We start from the raw sequence: 20,557 nt of genomic DNA, 5'->3' as shown, positions 1-20,557 counted from the left end.
ATGCCTGAAACTTGTTTCTTGTTTCATGTTTCATGATGCCTGATGCCTGGTTCCTGTTTCATGCTTCATGTTTCATGATACCTGAAGCCTGGTTCCTGTTTCATGCTTCATGTTTCATGATGCCTGGTTACCGTTTCATGTTTCATGTTTCTTGATGACTGAAACCTGTTTCCTGTTTCATGTTTCATGATGCCTGGTTACCGTTTCATGTTTCATGTTTTATGATGCCTGAAACTTGTTTCCTGTTTCATGTTTCATGATGCCTAAAGCCTGGTTCCTGTTTCATGTTTCAGGCTTCATGTTTCATTATGCCTGAAGCCTGGTTCCTGTTTCATGCTTCATGTTTCATGATGCCTGAAGCCTGGTCCCTGTTTCATGTTTCAAGATTCATGTTTCATGATGCCTGAAGCCTGGTTCCTGTTTCATGCTTAATGTTTCATGATGCCTGGTTACCGTTTCATGTTTCATGTTTCATGATGCCTGAAACTTGTTTCCTGTTTCATGTTTCATGATGCCTGAAGCCTGGTTCCTGTTTCATGCTTCATGTTTCATGATACCTGAAGCCTGGTTCCTGTTTCATGCTTTATGTTTCATGATGCCTGGTTACCGTTTCATGTTTCATGTTTCTTGATGACTGAAACTTGTTTCCTGTTTCATGTTTCATGACGCCTGAAGCCTGGTTCCTGTTTCATGTTTCAGGCTTCATGTGTCATTATGCCTGAAGCCTGGTTCCTGTTTCATGCTTCATGTTTCATAATGCCTGAAGCCTGGTTCCTGTTTCATGCTTCATGTTTCATGATGCCTGAAGCCTGGTCCCTGTTTCATGCTTCATGTTTCATGATGCCTGAAGTCTGGTTCCTGTTTCATGCTTCATGTTTCATGATGCCTGGTTCCCGTTTCATGGTTCATGTTTTATGTTGCCTGTTTCATGTTTCATGCTTCATGCTTCATGTTTCATGATGCCTTAAGCCTGGTTCCTGTTTCATGTTTCATGATTCATATTGCCTGGTTCAGTTTGGCTATGTTTGGGTTCTCCTGTGTTTTAGAATCACTTCCTGTCGCCGCGCTTTTTTTTGTTACATTTCCCGCATGTCTCCCTGAGCGCTCGTTTTCCTCACCTGACCCTGATTGGCAGCCTGGCACACCTGGTTGCAGTTGCCATTCAGGCTGCTATTTATGCCTGCCTCGCCCTACAGTCGGGGCTCGATAATTGTTGCCTGTTGCCTCGTTCCTGTTGCTTAGTTCCTGTTGCCCGGTTCCTGGTTTCCTTGGCCTGTTGCCTGGTTAATGTTCCTGGTTCCTGGTGCATGGTTCATGTTGCCAGGTTCCTGGTTCCAGTTTCATGTTGCCTGGTTCCTGTTGCCTGGTTTCTGGTTTCCTTGACCTGTTGCCTGGTTCATGTTCCTGGTTCCTGGTGCCTGGTTCATGTTGCCTGGTTCCTGTTGCCTGGTTTCTGGTTTCCTTGGCCTGTTGCCTGGTTCATGTTTCTGGTTCCTAGTGCCTGGTTCATGTTGCCAGGTTCCTGGTTCCGGTTTCATGTTGCCTGGTTCCTGTTGCCTGGTTTCTGGTTTCCTTGGCCTGTTGCCTGGTTCATGTTCCTGGTTCCTGGTGCCTGGTTCATGTTGCCAGGTTCCTGGTTCCAGTTTCATGTTGCCTGGTTCCTGTTGCCTGGTTTCTGGTTTCCTTGGCCTGTTGCCTGGTTCATGTTTCTGGTTCCTGGTGCCTGGTTCATGTTGCCAGCTTCCTGGTTCCAGTTTCATGTTTCCTGGTTCCTGTTGCCTGGTTTCTGGTTTCCTTGGCCTGTTGCCTGGTTCATGTTCCTGGTTCCTGGTGCCTGGTTCATGTTGCCAGGTTCCTGGTTCCAGTTTCATGTTGCCTGGTTCCTGTTGCCTGGTTTCTGGTTTCCTTGGTCTGTTGCCTGGTTCATGTTCCTGGTTCCTGGTGCCTGGTTCATGTTGCCAGGTTCCTGGTTCCAGTTTCATGTTGCCTGGTTTCTGGTTTCCTTGGCCTGTTGCCTGGTTAATGTTCCTGGTTCCTGGTGCCTGGTTCATGTTGCCAGGTTCCTGGTTCCAGTTTCATGTTGCCTGGTTCCTGGTTCCAGTTTCATGTTGCCTGGTTCCTGTTGCCTGGTTTCTGGTTTCCTTGGCCTGTTGCCTGGTTCATGTTCCTGGTCCCTGGTGCCTGTTTCATGTTGCCCGGTTCCTGGTTCCAGTTTCATGTTTACTGGTTCCTGTTGCCTGGTTTCTGGTTTCCTTGGCCTGTTGCCTGGTTCATGTTCCTGGTTCCTGGTGCCTGGTTCATGTTGCCTGATTCCTGGTTCCAGTTTCATGTTGCCTGGTTCCTGTTGCCCGGTTTCTGGTTTCCTTGGTCTGTTTCCTGGTTCATGTTCCTGGTTCCTGGTGCCTGTTTCATGTTGCCCGGTTCCTGGTTCCAGTTTCATGTTTCCTGGTTCCTGTTGCCTGGTTTCTGGTTTCCGTGGCCTGTTGCCTGGTTCATGTTCCTGATTCCTGGTGCCTGGTTCATGTTGCCAGGTTCCTGGTTCCAGTTTCATGTTGCCTGGTTTCTGGTTTCCTTGGCCTGTTGCCTGGCTCATATTCCTGGTTCCTGGCGACTGGTTCATGTTGCCAGGTTCCTGGTTCCAGTTTCATGTTGCCTGGTTCCTGTTGCCTGGTTCATGTTGCTCGTTTCCTGTTGCCTGTTTCCTGGTATCTGGTGCCTGTTTCATGTTGCCTTTTTCATGTTGCCTGGTTCCTAGTGCCAGGTTCCTGTTTCATGTTGCCTGGTTCCTGTTGTACCTGCATGTGCGCTTACCCGTCGCACTCTTTCCTTTCTGACTTTAAAGTCCTGTTTTCCTGCGCTACTCCTGCCATCTCTGCATCTTGGGGTTCAAGATCTACATCGCCTGAAAAGAGTCTGTGCTGAAAATGTCACCTGGTTGTAGTTTTTAAGCTCAATGACAACAAAGCGCTATCCTCTCCTATCCTTCAAGCTCTTTCACCTTCACCATCGATGCTGGCGTGAAGGATTGAGGAGACTTTGACCGTTGTGCTCGCTGGGAAAGTTCACTCCAAAAGACATCCCGGAAGAACTTTAGATGAATGACGTGACTTTTAAAATCCTTCCTGGATGACATTCTGATAATAAAATGGCTATGATGTACAAATATGGAAGTCTTTTTTTTAGCCAATTTGAATGATGCATTTTTTTAATCGTGATTAAATCCAAATTCCGCACCCTGGTTCATCCGATTAAAAATGCCTCGTTTGACAGCCCGAGCAAAAATGACTGTTACCTCGAGGAGGATGTCAGAGGAGTCGTGAAGAAGCATGACCAAGGTGCCGATGCGGATGTAGTTGGCACAGTAGGAGAAACTCAGCAGGAAGATGGTGGCCAGGTGGTGGAGCACTTGTTCTTTAAAGTCCTGGTGAATCAAGAACACAACATCCAATAAAAAGTTTTTTGAAACATAGCCACACTTGACTGGAATAAATGGCACCTTCCTCTTGATGTCCGCAGAGATGCGGAGCAGCAGGGAGCCGTAAAAGCCCAGCTCCAGCATGTAGTACCAGTAAAGTTCTGGCTGCATGGGCTGTGGGGAAATGTACCTTTAGTATTGCAGATAAAAGGGACATGTTGAAGAAGTTCTATACAGAAGATGATCGAGGACCAAGGTTTCCCAGGCCTGGAGGTGGGGCTCCATGGCGAGCACCTGGTGAAGTGGAAAAGGGGGGGGGGGGTCCCCCCTCAAATGTGCTCAAGTACCACCGTAATGACCAACAGTAAAATACAGTAGCAGAGTAGACCTAAGTATTCATTCAAATCAAGGCAGAGGTTTTAATTAACAAGTACAACTAATATTTTAGGCTACTGTAACATTACCCACTGTTTGAACAGTAACACTGTTTGGAAAGTGTTTTTAATTTTTTATGTTATATTTGGATTCAATTTTCTGGTTCATTGTTCTGATTTAAGCATACACGCAATAGTTAGGGTAGTGCAATTTTGTCTTCATATTTTATTTTATTTTCCGACTTTTTAGTCTAACTTTAATATTTTTATATACATGTTATTCTTATTATTTGTGTATTTTCCCACGTATATTTTTTATATTATATTATAATACATTCTTAGGTGAAGGAAAGTTTATATATATATATATATATATATATATATATATATATATATATATATATATATATATATATATATATATATATATATATATAAATATATGTGTGTGTGTAAATATATATATATTTTTGTACTATCTATGTATATATATATTATTTTTGTAATTATATATGTTATATATGTATATATAATAAACATATATATTATATATATATAAAAAATGTATGTATATATATATTTTTTTGTAATTATGTGTTACACATGTATATATGTATATATAAAATATATATATATATATATATAATGCACATACATAATAAATGAAAAAATAATGAATATATATACTATATATATACATTCATATATATATATGTATATATATATATATATATATATATATATATACACAAGGGTACAGTATGTATATATATATATATATATATAAATAATAATAATTATTATTATCATTATTATTATTTATTTGTACTTATAAATAATTTTCCCTCACCTTAGAATGTTTTAAAATATAATATAAAACATACATGGGGAAAAACACAAATAATAAGAATAAAGGTATTTAAAAAAAATATTCAAACAATACATTTAAAAAAAACTAAAAACTTTATATCTACATATATATGCATATATATATATATATATATATATATATATATATATATATATAAATATACATATACACATACATACACATTTATATATACATACATATGTACAGTGGGGCAAACAAGTATTTAGTCAGCCAGCGATTGTGCAAGTTCTCCCACTTAAAATGATGACAGAGGTCTGTAATTTTCATCATAGGTACACTTCAACTGTGAGAGACAGAATGTGGGGAAAAAATCCAGGAATTCATATTGTAGGAATTTTAAAGAATTTATTTGTAAATTATGGTGGAAAATAAGTATTTGGTCAACTATTCAAAGCCCTCACTGATGGGAGGAGGTTTTGGCTCAAAATCTCACGATACATGGCCCCATTCATTCTTTCCTTAACACGGATCAATCGTCCTGTCCCCTTAGCAGAAAAACAGCCCCAAAGCATGATGTTTCCACCCGCATGCTTCACAGTAGGTATGGTGTTCTTGGGATGCAACTCAGTATTCTTCTTCCTCCAAACACGAGGAGTTGAGTTTATACCAAAAAATTCTATTTTGGTTTCATCTGACCACATGACATTCTCCCATGTGCTTTCTGGCAAACTTCAGATGGGCCTGGACATGCACTGGCTTAATCAGGGGGACACGTCTGGCACTGCAGGATTTGATTCCCTGTCGGCGTAGTGTGTTACTGATGGTAACCTTTGTTACTTTGGTCCCAGCTCTCTGTAGGTCATTCACCAGGTCCCCCCGTGTGGTTCTGGGATTTTTGCTCACCGTTCTCATGATCATTTTGACCCCACGGGAGGAGATCTTGCGTGGAGCCCCAGATCGAGGGAGATTATCAGTGGTCATGTATGTCTTCCATTTTCTGATAATTGCTCCCACAGTTGATTTTTTTCACACCAAGCTGCTTGCCTATTGTAGATTCACTCTTCCCAGTCTGGTGCAGGTCTACAATTCTTTTCCTGGTGTCCTTCGACAGTTCTTTGATCTTGGCCATAGTGGAGTTTGGAGTCTGACTGTTTGAGGCTGTGGACAAGTGTCTTTTATACAGATAACAAGTTCAAACAAGGGCCATTAATACAGGTAACGAGTGGAGGACAGAAGAGCTTCTTAAAGAAGAAGTTACAGGTCTGTGAGAGCCAGAGATCTTCCTTGTTTGAAATGACCAAATACTTATTTTCCAACATAATTTACAAATAAATTCTTTAAAATTCCTACAATGTGAATTCCTGGATATTTCTTTTTCACATTCTGTCTCTCACAGTTGAAGTGTACCTATGATGAAAATTACAGACCTCTGTCATCATTTTAAGTGGGAGAACTTGCACAATCGGTAGCTGACTGAATACTTTTTTGCCCTATTGTATATACACATGCGTGGATAGGCAATTATACCATCCGCAACCGCATCACTAAAGTCGTCATCCACTCGCCATCCACCCGAACCAACATTTTATCAGAACCGCAACCGCCCGCCCGTTGCTATATAGCCGGAGACGGCGACCTTTACCACTTAAAGAGCTAGTTTGACCCGTGTCACAGAGTATAGAAGGCAACGGGAGCAGCTAACGTTCTCGCGAATATCCGATGGTGCTCATTCAGATAACGGGAATAAGGGCGTGCTGGGAAGCCATTGCCTTTGACACCTTCTACAAAATGTTCGAACATGCTGTATGCAGCTTCCGCAAACACACGTACAAGATTGAAGGGCATACTGGGTGACACAGAGTACACTAATGGTTGTGATATAAACAATTTTAACACTCTTACTAATATGCGCCACACTGTGAAGCCACACCAAACAAGAGTGACAAACACATTTCGGAAGAACATCCTCACAGTAACACAACATAAACGCAACACAACAAATACCCAGAATCCTTTGCATCCATGTGTCTAGTCATAAAATTACATAAACAACATGACGGAAAATGTACCACATATGAATCTAACCACTCATCATACTTTGAATCTTGCTACTGCTACCTGGTGGAGTTACAAAATATGACTAACAGGTTTCTGCGGGAAAAGTCCCACAATTCCAGACACAATGCCGTTCCACAATGCCGTAATGGTTGTGATAAAAACAATTTTAACACTCTTACTAATATGCGCCACACTGTGAAGCCACACCAAACAAGAGTGACTAACACATTTCGGGATTGATTGATTGATTGATTGATACTTTTATTAGTAGATTGCACAGTACAGTACATATTCCGTACAATTGACCACTAAATGGTAACACCCGAATAAGTTTTTCAACTTGTTTAAGTCGGGGTCCACGTTAATCAATTCATGGGAGAACATCCTCACAGTAACACAACATAAACGCAACACAACAAATACCCATAATCCTTTGCATCCATGTGTATAGTCATAAAATTACATAAACAACATGACGGAAAATGTACCACATATGAATCTAACCACTCATCATACTTTGAATCTTGCTACTGCCACCTGGTGGAGTTACAAAATATGACATTCCGGTTTCTGCGGGAAAAGTCCCACAATTCCAGACACAATGCCGTTCCACACCATTAAAAAGTACACTCACTATAATAAACATAATGTTATTTTCCTTGTAAATGCCTTTTTTATTCATACAGATCTTCTTTTTAATATATCTTCAATGCACGTTTTGTGACTACAATGTTGATCATAGACTGCAATGTTCTGACCTGAACTGGATATTGTCGCCAACATTCCCTGAGGTCCCAGAACCAAGGAGCCTATGGGGAAATTATAATGATCATTTCAATTAAAAGCAAAGGCCAAATAAAGTGGTTTTAAGGTTCGACACAACTTACATCCAGCAAGCAGACCAGCCCAGCAATAAAGGCTGTGATGTAGAAAAAGAATCTCCAACTTGGAAAATTCAGGTGAAAACCAGTTGTAAAATTTTTTTGCTTCAGAACGACAATGGAGTTAAATTCTTACGCGGCCTCCGCAAACTTCCTGGTCCGACACGGCCGGTCCTGGTGCCTGCGAAGTCGGAACCAGCGCTCCACTTGTCTCTGGCTTCGGCTGCACAGGAACATTAAATGGACAACATCACTCTGAAAAAGCAAAACAAAAAAACACAAAGGAAGGCATTTTTATTTTTTTTATTTTAACTTTCACAAAAGATTGGGGACACATTTGGATCACATTAGGGCCACAATGGAGCCACATTGGAGCCACATTGTGGCCACATTTGGGCCACATGGGAGCCACTTTGGAGCCACATCGGGGCCAGATTGGGACCACATTAGGGCCACATTGGAGCCACATTGTGGCCACATTTGGGCCACATCGGAGCCACATTGGGGCCACTTTGGAGCCACATTGGGGCCACATTGGAGCCACATTGGGCCTACATTGGAGCCACATCGGCGCCACATTGGGACCACATTAGGGCCACATTGGAGCCACATTGGGACCACATTAGGGCCACATCGGAGCCACATTGGGGCCACTTTGGAGCCACATTGGGGCCACATTGGAGCCACATTGGGCCTACATTGGAGCCACATTGAGGCCAAACTGGAGCCACATTGGAACCACATTGGGGCCACATTGAGGCCACATTGAGGCCACATTAGTCTTACATTGGGGCCACATTTGGAGCCACATTGGGGCCACATTGGACCCACATTGGGCCTACATTGGAACCACATGTATGCCAAACTGGAACCACATTAGGCTTACATTGGGGCCAAATTTGGGCCACATTGAGGCCACATTGGGCCTACATTGGAGCCACATTGAGGCCAAACTGGAGCCACATTGGGGCCACATTGAGGCCACATTGAGGCCACATTGGTCTTACATTTGGGCCACATTGGAGCCACATTGGGGCCACATTGGACCCACATTGGGCCTACATTGGAACCACATGTATGCCAAACTGGAACCACATTAGGCTTACATTGGGGCCAAATTCGGGCCACATTGAGGCCACATTGGGCTTACATTGGGGCCACATTTGGGTCACACGGGAGCCACATTGGGGCCACGTTGGGGCCAAATTGAGTCCAGATTAGGGCCACAATGGGGTCACTTTTTGGGGCCACATTGGGGCCACATCAGGGCCACATTGGGCCTACATTGGGGCCACATTTGGGCCACATCAGAGCAACATCAGGGCCACATTGGGCCTACATTGGGGCACATTTGGGCCACATCAGAGCAACATCAGGGTCACATTGGGCCTACATTGGGGCCACATTTGGGCCACTTTGGAGCCACATTGGGGCCACATTGCAGCCACATTAGGGCGACACATTGGGACCACATTGGGGCAACATTGGAGCCACATTGGGGCCACCTTGGAGCCACAATGGAACCACATTGGGGCCAATTTGGGGCCAAACTTGAGCCACATTGGAACCACATTGGGGGAAAATTGGGGCCACATTGAGGCCACATTGGGCTTACATTGGGGCAACATTTGGGCCACATGGGAGCCACATTGGGGCCACGTTGGGGCCAAATTGAGTCCACATTGGGGCCACAATCGGGCCCACATTGGGGCCACATTAGGGCCACAACAGAGCCACATCAGGGCCACATTGGGCCTACATTGGGGCCACATTTGGGCCACATTGCAGCCACATCGGCACCACATTTGGTTCACATTGGAGCCAAATTGAGCCTTCATTGGGTCCATATTGGGGCCACCTTGGAGCCACATTGGAACCACATTGGGGCCAATTTGGGGTCAAACTTGAGCCACATTGGAACCACATTGGGGCAAATTGGGGCCACATTGGGGCCACATTTGTGCCACATCAGAGCCACATCAGGGCCACATTGGGCCTACATTGGGGCCACATTTGGGCCACTTTGGAGCCACATTGGGGCCACATTGCAGCCACATTGGGGCGACACATTGGGACCACATTGGGGCCACATTGGAGCCACATTGGGGCCACATTGGAGCCAGATTCAGGCCATCCTGGAGCCACAATGGAACCACATTGGGGCCAATTTGGGGCCAAACTTGAGCCACATTGGAACCACATTGGGGGCAAATTGGGGCCACATTGAGGCCACATTGGGCTTACATTGGGGGCAACATTTGGGCCACATGGGAGGCACATTGGGGCCACGTAGGGGCCAAATTGAGTCCACATTTGCGCCACAATCGGGCCACATTGGAGCCACATTAGGGCCACATCAGAGCCACATCAGGGCCACATTGGGCCTACATTGGGGCCACATTTGGGCCACATTGCAGCCACATCGTCACCACATTGGGGCCACATTGGGGTCACATTGGAGCCAAATTGAGCCTACATTGGGTCCATATTGGGGCCACCTTGGAGCCACAATGGAACCACATTGGGGCCAATTTTGGGTCAAACTTGAGCCATATTGGAACCACATTGGGGCAAATTGGGGCCACATTGGAATCACATTGGGGTCACATTGAGGCCACATTGGTCTTACATTGGGGCAACATTTGGGGCACACGGGAGCCACATTGGGGCCACGTTGGGGCCAAATTGAGTCCACATTGGGGACACAATAGGGCCGTATTGGGTCCACATTTGGGCCACATCAGAGCCACATCAGGGCCACATTGGGCCTACATTGGGGCCACATTTGGCCACTTTGGAGCCACATTGCAGCCACATTGGGGCGACACATTGGGACCACATTGGGGGCCAGATTGGAGCCACATTGGGGCCACCTTGGAGTCACAATGGAACCACATTGGGGCCAATTTGGGGCCAAACTTGAGCCACATTGGAACCACATTGGGGGCAAATTGGGGCCACATTGAGGCCACATTGGGCTTAGATTGGGGCAACATTTGGGCCACATGGGAGCCACATTGGGGCCACGTTGGGGCAAAATTGAGTCCACATTGGGGCCACAATGGGGCCACATTGGGGCCACATTAGGGCCACATCAGAGCCACATCAGGGCCACATTGGGCCTACATTGGGGCCACATTGGGGTCACATTGGAGCCAAATTGAGCCTACATTGGGTCCATATTGGGGCCACCTTGGAGCCACAATGGAACCACATTGGGGCCAATTTGGGGTCAAACTTGAGCCACACTGGAACCACATTGGGGCAAATTGGGGCCACATTGGAACCACATTGGGGTCACATTGAGACCACATTGGTCTTACATTGGGGCAACATTTGGGGCACACGGGAGCCACATTGGGGCCACGTTGGGGCCAAATTGAGTCCACATTGGGGCCACAATAGGGCCGTATTGGGTCCACATTTGGGTCACATCAGAGCCACATCAGGGCCACATTGGGCCTACAATGGGGCCACATTTGGGCCACTTTGGAGCCACATTGGGGCCACATTGCAGCCACATTGGGGCGACACATTGGGACCACATTGGGGCCACATTGGAGCCACATTGGAGCCACATTGGGGCCACCTTGGAGTCACAATGGAACCACATTGGGGCCAATTTGGGGCCAAACTTGAGCCACATTGGAACCACATTGGGGGCGAATTGGGGCCACATTGAGGCCACATTGGGCTTACATTGGGGCAACATTTGGGCCACATGGGAGCCACATTGGGGCCACGTTGGGGCAAAATTGAGTCCACATTGGGGCCACAATGGGGCCACATTGGGACCACATTAGGGCCACATCAGAGCCACATCAGGGCCACATTGGGCCTACATTGGGGCAACATTGGGGTCACATTGGAGTCAAATTGAGCCTACATTGGGTCCATATTGGGGCCACCTTAGAGCCACAATGGAACCACATTGGGGCCAATTTGGGGTCAAACTTGAGCCACATTGGAACCACATTGGGGAAAATTGGGGCCACATTGAGGCCACTTTGGGCTTACATTGGGGCCACATTTGGGCCACATGGGAGCCGCTTTGGGGCCACATCAGGGCCAAATTGAGTTCACATTGGGGCCACAATCGGGCCACATTGGGGCCACGTTAGGGCCACATCAGAGCCACATTGGGCCTACATTGGGGCCACATTGCAGCCACATCGGCGCCACATCGGCGCCACATTGGGGCCACATTGGAACCACATTGGGGCCACATTGGGGTCACATTGGAGCCAGATTGAGCCTACATTGCAGCCACATCGGCGCCACATTGGGGCCACATTGGAACCACATTGGGGCCACATTGGGGTCACATTGGAGCCAGATTGAGCCTACATTGCAGCCACATCGGCGCCACATTGGGGCCACATTGGAACCACATTGGGGCCACATTGGGGTCACATTGGAGCCAGATTGAGCCTATATTGGGGCCATATTGGAGCCACATTGGGGCCACATTGGAGCCACAATGGTACCACATTGGGGCCAAACTGAGTCCACATTGGGGCCACATAGGAGCCACTTTGGGGCAACAATGGGGCCACATTAGGGCCACTTCAGAGTCACATTGTGTCAGGCTTGGACTCGGTCTTGGTTTGTTTTCCCGAGGTGCAAAGCGAATGGAGTGGAAACGGCGTGAAGGTAAAGACATCTTTATTTTAACACTAAAACTAATAACAGGAACCAACAATGGCAGTACAAAAAAACTGGGCTATGAAACAAAAGACTAGCACAAAGGCTATAAACTACAAACATGAAACAAAAACACTTGCGCAGTGGCATGAATAACAAAAACTTACGTGGACAAAATGGACAGCATTGCAAGGCATGAAGCAGATAATCGAGGGCGTGAATGAGGTGATGTTGCCAGACTGACTAACTGGTAACTGTGGCTTAAATAATGAACATGATAAGTGAAAACAGGTGTGAGACAAGACAGGTGAACTGATTGGTTGTCATGGCAACAAAACAGGGAGTGAAAAAAAAAGGGAATTTAGAGTCCAAAGAACCTGCTATTCCTAGGCAGTCTCCCATCCAAGTACTAACCAGGTCAGACACTGCTTAGCTTTGAGAACAGATAAGATTAGGGATGCTCAGGGTAACATGGCCATACAAGACTCAGGATCAGACATGACAGAAAACTAAATCAGTTGGCATGGTAAGACAAACAAGGGAATGCAAAACAAACTAAAATGTCCAAAAAACTAAACATAGCATGACCGAAACAAAACATGAACCATAGGCGTGACACATTGGGCCCAGATTGGGGCCACATTGGAGCCACATTGGAGCCACATTTGAGTTACATAGGGGCCATATTGGGGCCACTTTGGGGCCACATTGGAGCCACATTGGGGCCCCCTTGTGCGTGTTTACACAGCAGTCTGATAACAACCACATTTCCCTTGCAGTGTAAACAGTCAGATGGGAAAAAAATCAGATTTTCCAACAAATCCCACTTGGCCCACTTTGGTCGGCAGTGTAAACTTAGGGGTGACTTCCCAGGTTCAGTTCTCCTATTAGCAAAGGTAAGAGTTGAGGAGGGGCTTTTACTGACACTAACCTGTGTGGGTCGCCGGTTTTTTTGCGTGTAAAATGACTCCAGCTCCGGGCAGGGCTCCGCCGCCACTTGTGATCTGTTGCTGACCCCGAGACATCTGCCCATGGGCGGGGCGAGGAACCTGAGGGCAGGGTGGAACAAAAACATGTGGGATGATCATATATATATATATATATATATATATATATATATATATATATATATATATATATATATATATATATATATATATATATATATATATATTATATGTATATATATATATATATATATATATATATATATATATATATATGTATGAAATATATATGTATATACACACATATATATATATATATACACACATATATAAATATGTGTATATATGTATGTATATATATATATACACACACACATATATATATATATATATGTATATTAATATATATGTGTATATATGTATGTGTGTGTACATATATATATATATATATAGTTTCCCATATATATATATATGTTCATATATATATATATATATATATGAACACATTCTCTAACATTACAGTTTAAATGAAACCCAGACACACTTTAGAGCAGGGATCCTCAAACTGTGGAACGTGCACCACTAGCGATACGCCGGCTCCATCTAGTGGTACCCCAAAGAATCACTTGATTAAAGTACGGTGTTTTATTTCCTATATTAAAACACAGTGTTACTGTTCAAACTGTGTGGCCAAAAACATACTTATTACAAACCCCGAAACCAGTGACGTTGGCTATGTTGTCCATCTCATCCATCCATTTCCTACCGCTTGTGCCTTTTTAGGGTCGCGAGGGGGTGCTGGGGCCTATCCAAGCTGCATTCGGGCAAGTCGCCATCTTATTGTATATATATTTATATATATGTGTGTATGTGTATATGCATGTATTTATCTATATATATGTGTGTATATATATGTATACTGTATATTTATATGTATGTATGTATGTATGTATATACAGTGGGGCAAAAAAGTATTTAGTCAGCCAGCGATTGTGCAAGTTCTCCCACTTAAAATGATGACAGAGGTCTGTAATTTTCATCATAGGTACACTTCAAATGTGAGAGACAGAATGTGAAAAAAAAATCCAGAAATTCACATTGTAGGAATTTTAAAGAATTTATTTGTAAATTATGGTGGAAAATAAGTATTTGGTCAACCATTCAAAGCTCTCACTGATGGAAGGAGGTTTTGGCTCAAAATCTCACGATACATGGCCCCATTCATTCTTTCCTTAACACGGATCAATCGTCCTGTCCCCTTAGCAGAAAAACAGCCCCAAAGCATGATGTTTCCACCCCCATGCTTCACAGTAGGTATGGTGTTCTTGGGATGCAACTCAGTATTCTTCTTCCTCCAAACACCACGAGTTGAGTTTATACCAAAAAGTTCTATTTTGGTTTCTTCTGACCACATGACATTCTCCCAATCCTCTGTATCCATTTTACGTTAACATAGCATGCACCTTCTCAGTTGGTTATTTATGCCTCATATAACATACACTTATTCAGCCTGTTGTTCACTATTCTTTATTTATTTTAAATTGCCTTTCAAATGTCTATTCGTGGTGTTGGCTTTTATCAAATAAATTTCCCCCAAAAATGCGACTTATATATATTTTTTTCCTTCTTTATTATGCATTTTCGGCAGGTGCGACTTATACTCCGAAAAATACGGTATATATGTACATATAAGTATATACATACATGTACATGTATATATATATATATATATATATATACGTATATACATGTATATATGTGCATATATATGTATATGCATATAAAAACGATCCTAATTTTTTGTTTAGTACGGTAGCATCGCTAACCCAACAAGGGACTCCTTCCAGTAGCTCCACCCACTCAGCTGATGACTTTATGCAATTCTTTAGTAAGAAAATTGAAGTCATTAGAAAGGAGATTAAAGACAATGCGTCCCAGCTACAACTGGGTTCTATTAACACTGACACGATTGTATATACGGCGGATACTGCCCTCCAAAATAGTTTCTCCCGTTATGAGGAAATAACATTAGAGGAATTGTTACAACGTGTAAATGGAATGAAACAAACAACATGTTTACTTGACCCTCTTCCTGGGAAACTGATCAAGGAGCTCTTTGTATTATTAGGTCCATCAGTGCTAAATATTATAAACTTATCACTTTCCTCGGGCACTGTTCCCCTAGCATTCAAAAAAGCGGTTATTCATCCTCTTCTTAAAAGACCTAACCTCGATCCTGACCTCATGGTAAACTACCGACCGGTGTCTCACCTTCCCTTTATTTCAAAAATCCTCGAAAAAATTGTTGCGGAGCAGTTAAATGAACACTTAGCGTCTAACAATCTATGTGAAACCTTTCAATCCGGTTTCAGGGTAAATCACTCCACGGAGACAGCCCTCGCAAAAATGACTAATGATCTATTGCTAACGATGGATTCTGATGCGTCATCTATGTTGCTGCTCCTCGATCTTAGCGCTGCCTTCGATACCGTCGATCATAATATTTTATTAGAACGTATCAAAACACGAATTGGTATGTCAGACTTAGCCCTATCTTGGTTTAACTTTTATCTTACTGATAGGATGCAGTGTGTCTCCCATAACAATGTGACCTCGGACTACGTTAAGGTAACATGTGGAGTTCCCCAGGGTTCGGTCCTTGGCCCTGCACTCTTCAGCATCTACATGCTGCCGCTAGGTCACATCATTCTCCCGAATTTCCACCCGGACAACAATATTGGGGGTAGCCTTAAAGGTACTGCTTTTAGCATCCTCTACAACAGGGGTCGGGAACCTTTTTGGCTGAGAGAGCCAAAAAGTCAAATATTTTTAAATATATTTCCGTAAGAGCCATATAATATTTTTTTTAACACTGAACACAACTAAACACGTGCATTTTTAAGTAAGACCAACATTTCTAGAGTATAATAGGTCTCTTATTCTTTGTAATAACATTTTTATTCTGAAGCTAACTGTGGAGGGGGCGTGGCCTGCGGGCCTGCACCGACAGGTGCGTAGATGGCCCACCTGGGCCTTGTTATCTAATCACCTGTCGCTCTGTTATAAGCAGCAGCCAGGAGGAGATTATTGCTGGAAAGCAACTGAGAGACTTATTGAAAAATAAAACAATATTGTAACCCTGAAACAGGCTCTCATGTCGGTGCTTGGGGGTCTGAAGAACCCCCATGAGGGCAAGCCCCACACTAACCAATAATAAATAAATAACTTCTTACCATTAACGCAACTTCTTGAACGGGTGCGGTAGAAAACAGATGGATGGATTAAAAATGCATGAGAATGTTTTATATTTTGAACGTTATTTTTAAGACTGTGATTACAAGTGGAATTATTCATTACTTATCGTGTTAAGCAACGTCAGCTCAGATTTATCTGAGAGCCAGATGCAGTCATCAAAAGAGCCACATCTGGCTCTAGAGCCATAGGTTCCCTACCCCTGCTCTACAACCTGTAGTCACGTCCGCTTTTCCTCCATACAAACAGCGTGCCGGCCCAGTCACGTAATATATGCGGCTTCTACACACACACACAAGTGAATGCAATGCATACTTGGTCAACAGCCATACAGGTCACACTGAGGGTGGCCGTATGATCATTATCCATGCGTTTGTTACGTCTCGTCTCGATTACTGTAACGTATTATTTTCGGGTCTCCCCATGTCTAGCATTAAAAGATTACAGTTGGTACAAAATGCGGCTGCTAGACTTTTGACAAGAACAAGAAAGTTTGATCATATTACGCCTGTACTGGCTCACCTGCACTGGCTTCCTGTGCACTTAAGATGTGACTTTAAGGTTTTACTACTTACGTATAAAATACTACACGGTCTAGCTCCATCCTATCTTGCCGATTGTATTGTACCATATGTCCCGGCAAGAAATCTGCGTTCAAAGGACTCCGGCTTATTAGTGATTCCTAGAGCCCAAAAAAAGTCTGCGGGCTATAGAGCGTTTTCCGTTCGGGCTCCAGTACTCTGGAATGCCCTCCCGGTAACAGTTCGAGATGCTACCTCAGTAGAAGCATTTAAGTCTCACCTTAAAACTCATCTGTATACTCTAGCCTTTAAATAGACCTCCTTTTTAGACCAGCTGATCTGCCGCTTCTTTTCTTTTTTCTCCTATGTCCCCCCCTCCCTTGTGGAGGGGGTCCGGTCCGATGACCATGGATGAAGTACTGGCTGTCCAGAGTCGAGACCCAGGATGGACCGCTCGTCGGGACCCAGGATGGACCGCTCGCCTGTGTATCGGTTGGGGACATCTCTACGCTGCTGATCCGCCTCCGCTTGAGATGGTTTCCTGTGGATGGGACTCTCGCTGCTGTCTTGGATCCGCTTTGAACTGAACTCTCGCGGCAATGTTGGAGCCACTATGGATTGAACTTTCACAGTATCATGTTAGACCCGCTCGACATCCATTGCTTTCAGTCCCCTAGAAGGGGGGGTTGCCCACATCTGAGGTCCTCTCCAAGGTTTCTCATAGTCATCATTGTCACTGGCGTCCCACTGGATGTGAATTCTCCCTGCCCACTGGGTGTGAGTTTTCCTTGCCCTTTTGTGGGTTCTTCCGAGGATGTTGTAGTCGTAATGATTTGTGCAGTCCTTTGAGACATTTGTGATTTGGGGCTATATAAATAAACATTGATTGATTGATAAACAACTTTAACACTGTTACACCACACTGTGAAACCGCACCAAACAAGAATGACAAACACATTTCGGGAGAACATCCGCACCGTGGGGGCGGTATGTCGTAGTGGGTTGCAGGTTCGCTTCCCACCTATGGACATCAAAGTCGCTGCCGTTGTGTCCTTGGGCAGGACACTTCACCCTTTGCCCCCGGTGCCTGCTCACACCGGTGAATGAATGATGAATGAATGGTCGGAGGGGCCGTAGGCGCAAACTGGCAGCCACGCTTCCGTCAGTCCACCCCAGGGCAGCTGTGGCTACAGATGTAGCTTACCACCACCAGGTGTGAATGAATGATGGGTTCCCACTTCTTTGTGAGCGCTTTGAGTATACAACAATAGAAAAGTGCGATATAAATCTAATCCATTATTATTATTATTATCAATCAATCAATCAATGTTTATTTATATAGCCCCAAATCACAAATGTCTCAAAGGACTGCACAAATCATTACGACTACAACATCCTCGGAAGAACCCACAAAAGGGCAAGGAAAACACACACCCAGTAGGCAGGGAGAATTCACATCAAGTGGGACGCCAGTGACAATGCTGACTATGAGAAACCTTGGAGAGGACCTCAGATGTGGGCAACCCCCCCCCCCCCCCTTCTAGGGGACCGAAAGCAATGGATGTCGAGCGGGTCTAACATGATACTGTGAAAGTTCAATCCATAGTGGCTCCAACACAGCCGCGAGAGTTCAGTTCAAGCGGATCCAAGACAGCAGCAAGAGTCCCGTCCACAGGAGACCATCTCAAGCGGAGGCGGATCAGCAGCGTAGAGATGTCCCCAACCCATACACAGGCGAGCGGTCCATCCTGGGTCCCGACGAGCGGTCCATCCTGGGTCTCGACTCTGGACAGCCAGTACTTCCTCCATGGTCATCGGACCGGACCCCCTCCACAAGGGGGGGGGGGACATAGGAGAAAGAAAAGAAGCGGCAGATCAACTGGTCTAAAAAGGAGGTCTATTTAAAGAGTAGAGTATACAGATGAGTTTTAAGGTGAGACTTAAATGCTTCTACTGAGGTAGCATCTCGAACTGTTACCGGGAGGGCATTCCAGAGTACTGGAGCCCGAACGGAAAACGCTCTATAGCCCGCAGACTTTTTTTGGGCTCTAGGAATCACTAATAAGTCTTTTGAACGCAGATTTCTTGCCGGGACATATGGTACAATACAATCAGCAAGATAGGATGGAGCTAGACCGTGTAGTATTTTATACGTAAGTAGTAAAACCTTAAAGTCACATCTTAAGTGCACAGGAAGCCAGTGCAGGTGAGCCAGTACAGGCGTAATATGATCAAACTTTCTTGTTCTTGTCAAAAGTCTGGCAGCCGCATTTTGTACCAACTGTAATCTTTTAATGCTAGACATGGGGAGACCCGAAAATAATACGTTACAGTAATCGAGACGAGACGTAACAAACGCATGGATAATGATCTCGGCGTCTTTAGTGGACAAAATGGAGCAAATTTTAGCGATATTACGGAGATGAAAGAAGGCCGTTTTAGTAACGCTTGTAACACAACAGAACGAATACCCAGAACCCCTTGCAGCACTAACTCTTCCAGGACACTACAATATACACCCCCGCTACCAACAAAACTCAATTTTGCATGTCACTATAAAGTTATATAAGGCTTGCTTGTTCAATATTCAATGCAAAACTTGTTTGGGTCCTTATTAAAGGGTTAAGCTGTTCAACTTCGGCCCGCGACTTTGTTCAGTTTAGAATTTTGGCCCACTCTGTGTTTGAGTTTGAGACCCCTGATATATATGTACAGTATATATGTATATAAACTGTATATATGTATGTATATATGAATATGTATACAGTATATATGTATATAAACAGTATATATGTATGTATATATGTATATGTATATGTATATATACATATGTAACCAGAGCTGAGAAAGCAGGCAGCATTAAAAGTACTAACGACGTCACAGGTGAAAAAACCTCTGCCTCTCTGCTTCTGCTCCCTAAAGGTTTCCTCCCATGATGCCAACAAAGCTTGTTCCGACAAAACACCTGCTCTCCACCCTGCAGCTCATCCTCTTACACACTCTGCATCTACACACTCTGCATCGGGACACAACACCTGACGCATTAGCGGGACGACACCCTCATGGGCGGAGAATGTAAACAAGGCTTTATTTGATTTGTGTATTTGTTATCGGCCGCCTACCTCTCGAAGACGTAACGCAGGAGCACAAAGCCCAGAGCCAGGGGCAGAACCATGAGGAGGTCTGCAGGTAGAGGCCGCTCAGAGTCGGGCAGCTGGTCCATATCCTGCCAGGTCACGCCTGGAGGAAGCCAGTAGTCCTCTTTCCACACGTCAGGCAGAAAATCCATTAGGCTGTGGAAAGAAACTGTATTTGTAGTCCATTCGGCTCTCCAAGTACCACCATAATGAGCAACTTTATAACACAGTAGCATAGAAGGCCTGAGTATTCATTGAAAACAAGGTTTTATTTAGACGGTATGTCAAATATTCACAAAAACACAGTTTGAACAGTAACACTGTGTTGGAATATTTGATTTAGTGAGTATCTGGCGTACCACTCTTTTAGATTTTATTTCATGTACTACAGTAGTAAACAATAAACATTTTTCAATCCGATTATTCACACGGTTGTTGTTAATTAATTGAGATACATCATAATTAAATGTAATTCATTTCTAACATATGCAGTATT

At 44.3% G+C, this 20,557-nt stretch overlaps 1 protein-coding gene across 3 annotated transcripts in view; it reads right to left on the bottom strand.

The window, feature by feature from the left end:
* Positions 1-20,557, bottom strand: part of LOC133568079 (ceramide synthase 2-like) — a 39,808-nt gene that overhangs the window by 8,094 nt on the left and 11,157 nt on the right. For all 3 annotated transcript variants that reach the window (XM_061919787.1, XM_061919785.1, XM_061919786.1), the window contains exons 3-9: positions 20,047-20,217; positions 13,136-13,253; positions 7,697-7,815; positions 7,567-7,624; positions 7,438-7,488; positions 3,497-3,589; positions 3,293-3,421 (exon numbers count right to left, since the gene is read on the bottom strand). In XM_061919787.1, the coding sequence (XP_061775771.1) occupies positions 3,293-3,421; positions 3,497-3,589; positions 7,438-7,488; positions 7,567-7,624; positions 7,697-7,815; positions 13,136-13,253; positions 20,047-20,213 (735 nt within the window). In that variant the 5' untranslated portion in view covers positions 20,214-20,217. The remainder of the gene's footprint in view (positions 1-3,292; positions 3,422-3,496; positions 3,590-7,437; positions 7,489-7,566; positions 7,625-7,696; positions 7,816-13,135; positions 13,254-20,046; positions 20,218-20,557) is intronic.

This window comes from Nerophis ophidion, linkage group LG14 (assembly GCF_033978795.1).
Source record: "Nerophis ophidion isolate RoL-2023_Sa linkage group LG14, RoL_Noph_v1.0, whole genome shotgun sequence".
NCBI classification, from domain to species: domain Eukaryota; kingdom Metazoa; phylum Chordata; class Actinopteri; order Syngnathiformes; family Syngnathidae; genus Nerophis; species Nerophis ophidion.
This window is presented reverse-complemented; position numbering and strand designations above follow the sequence as displayed.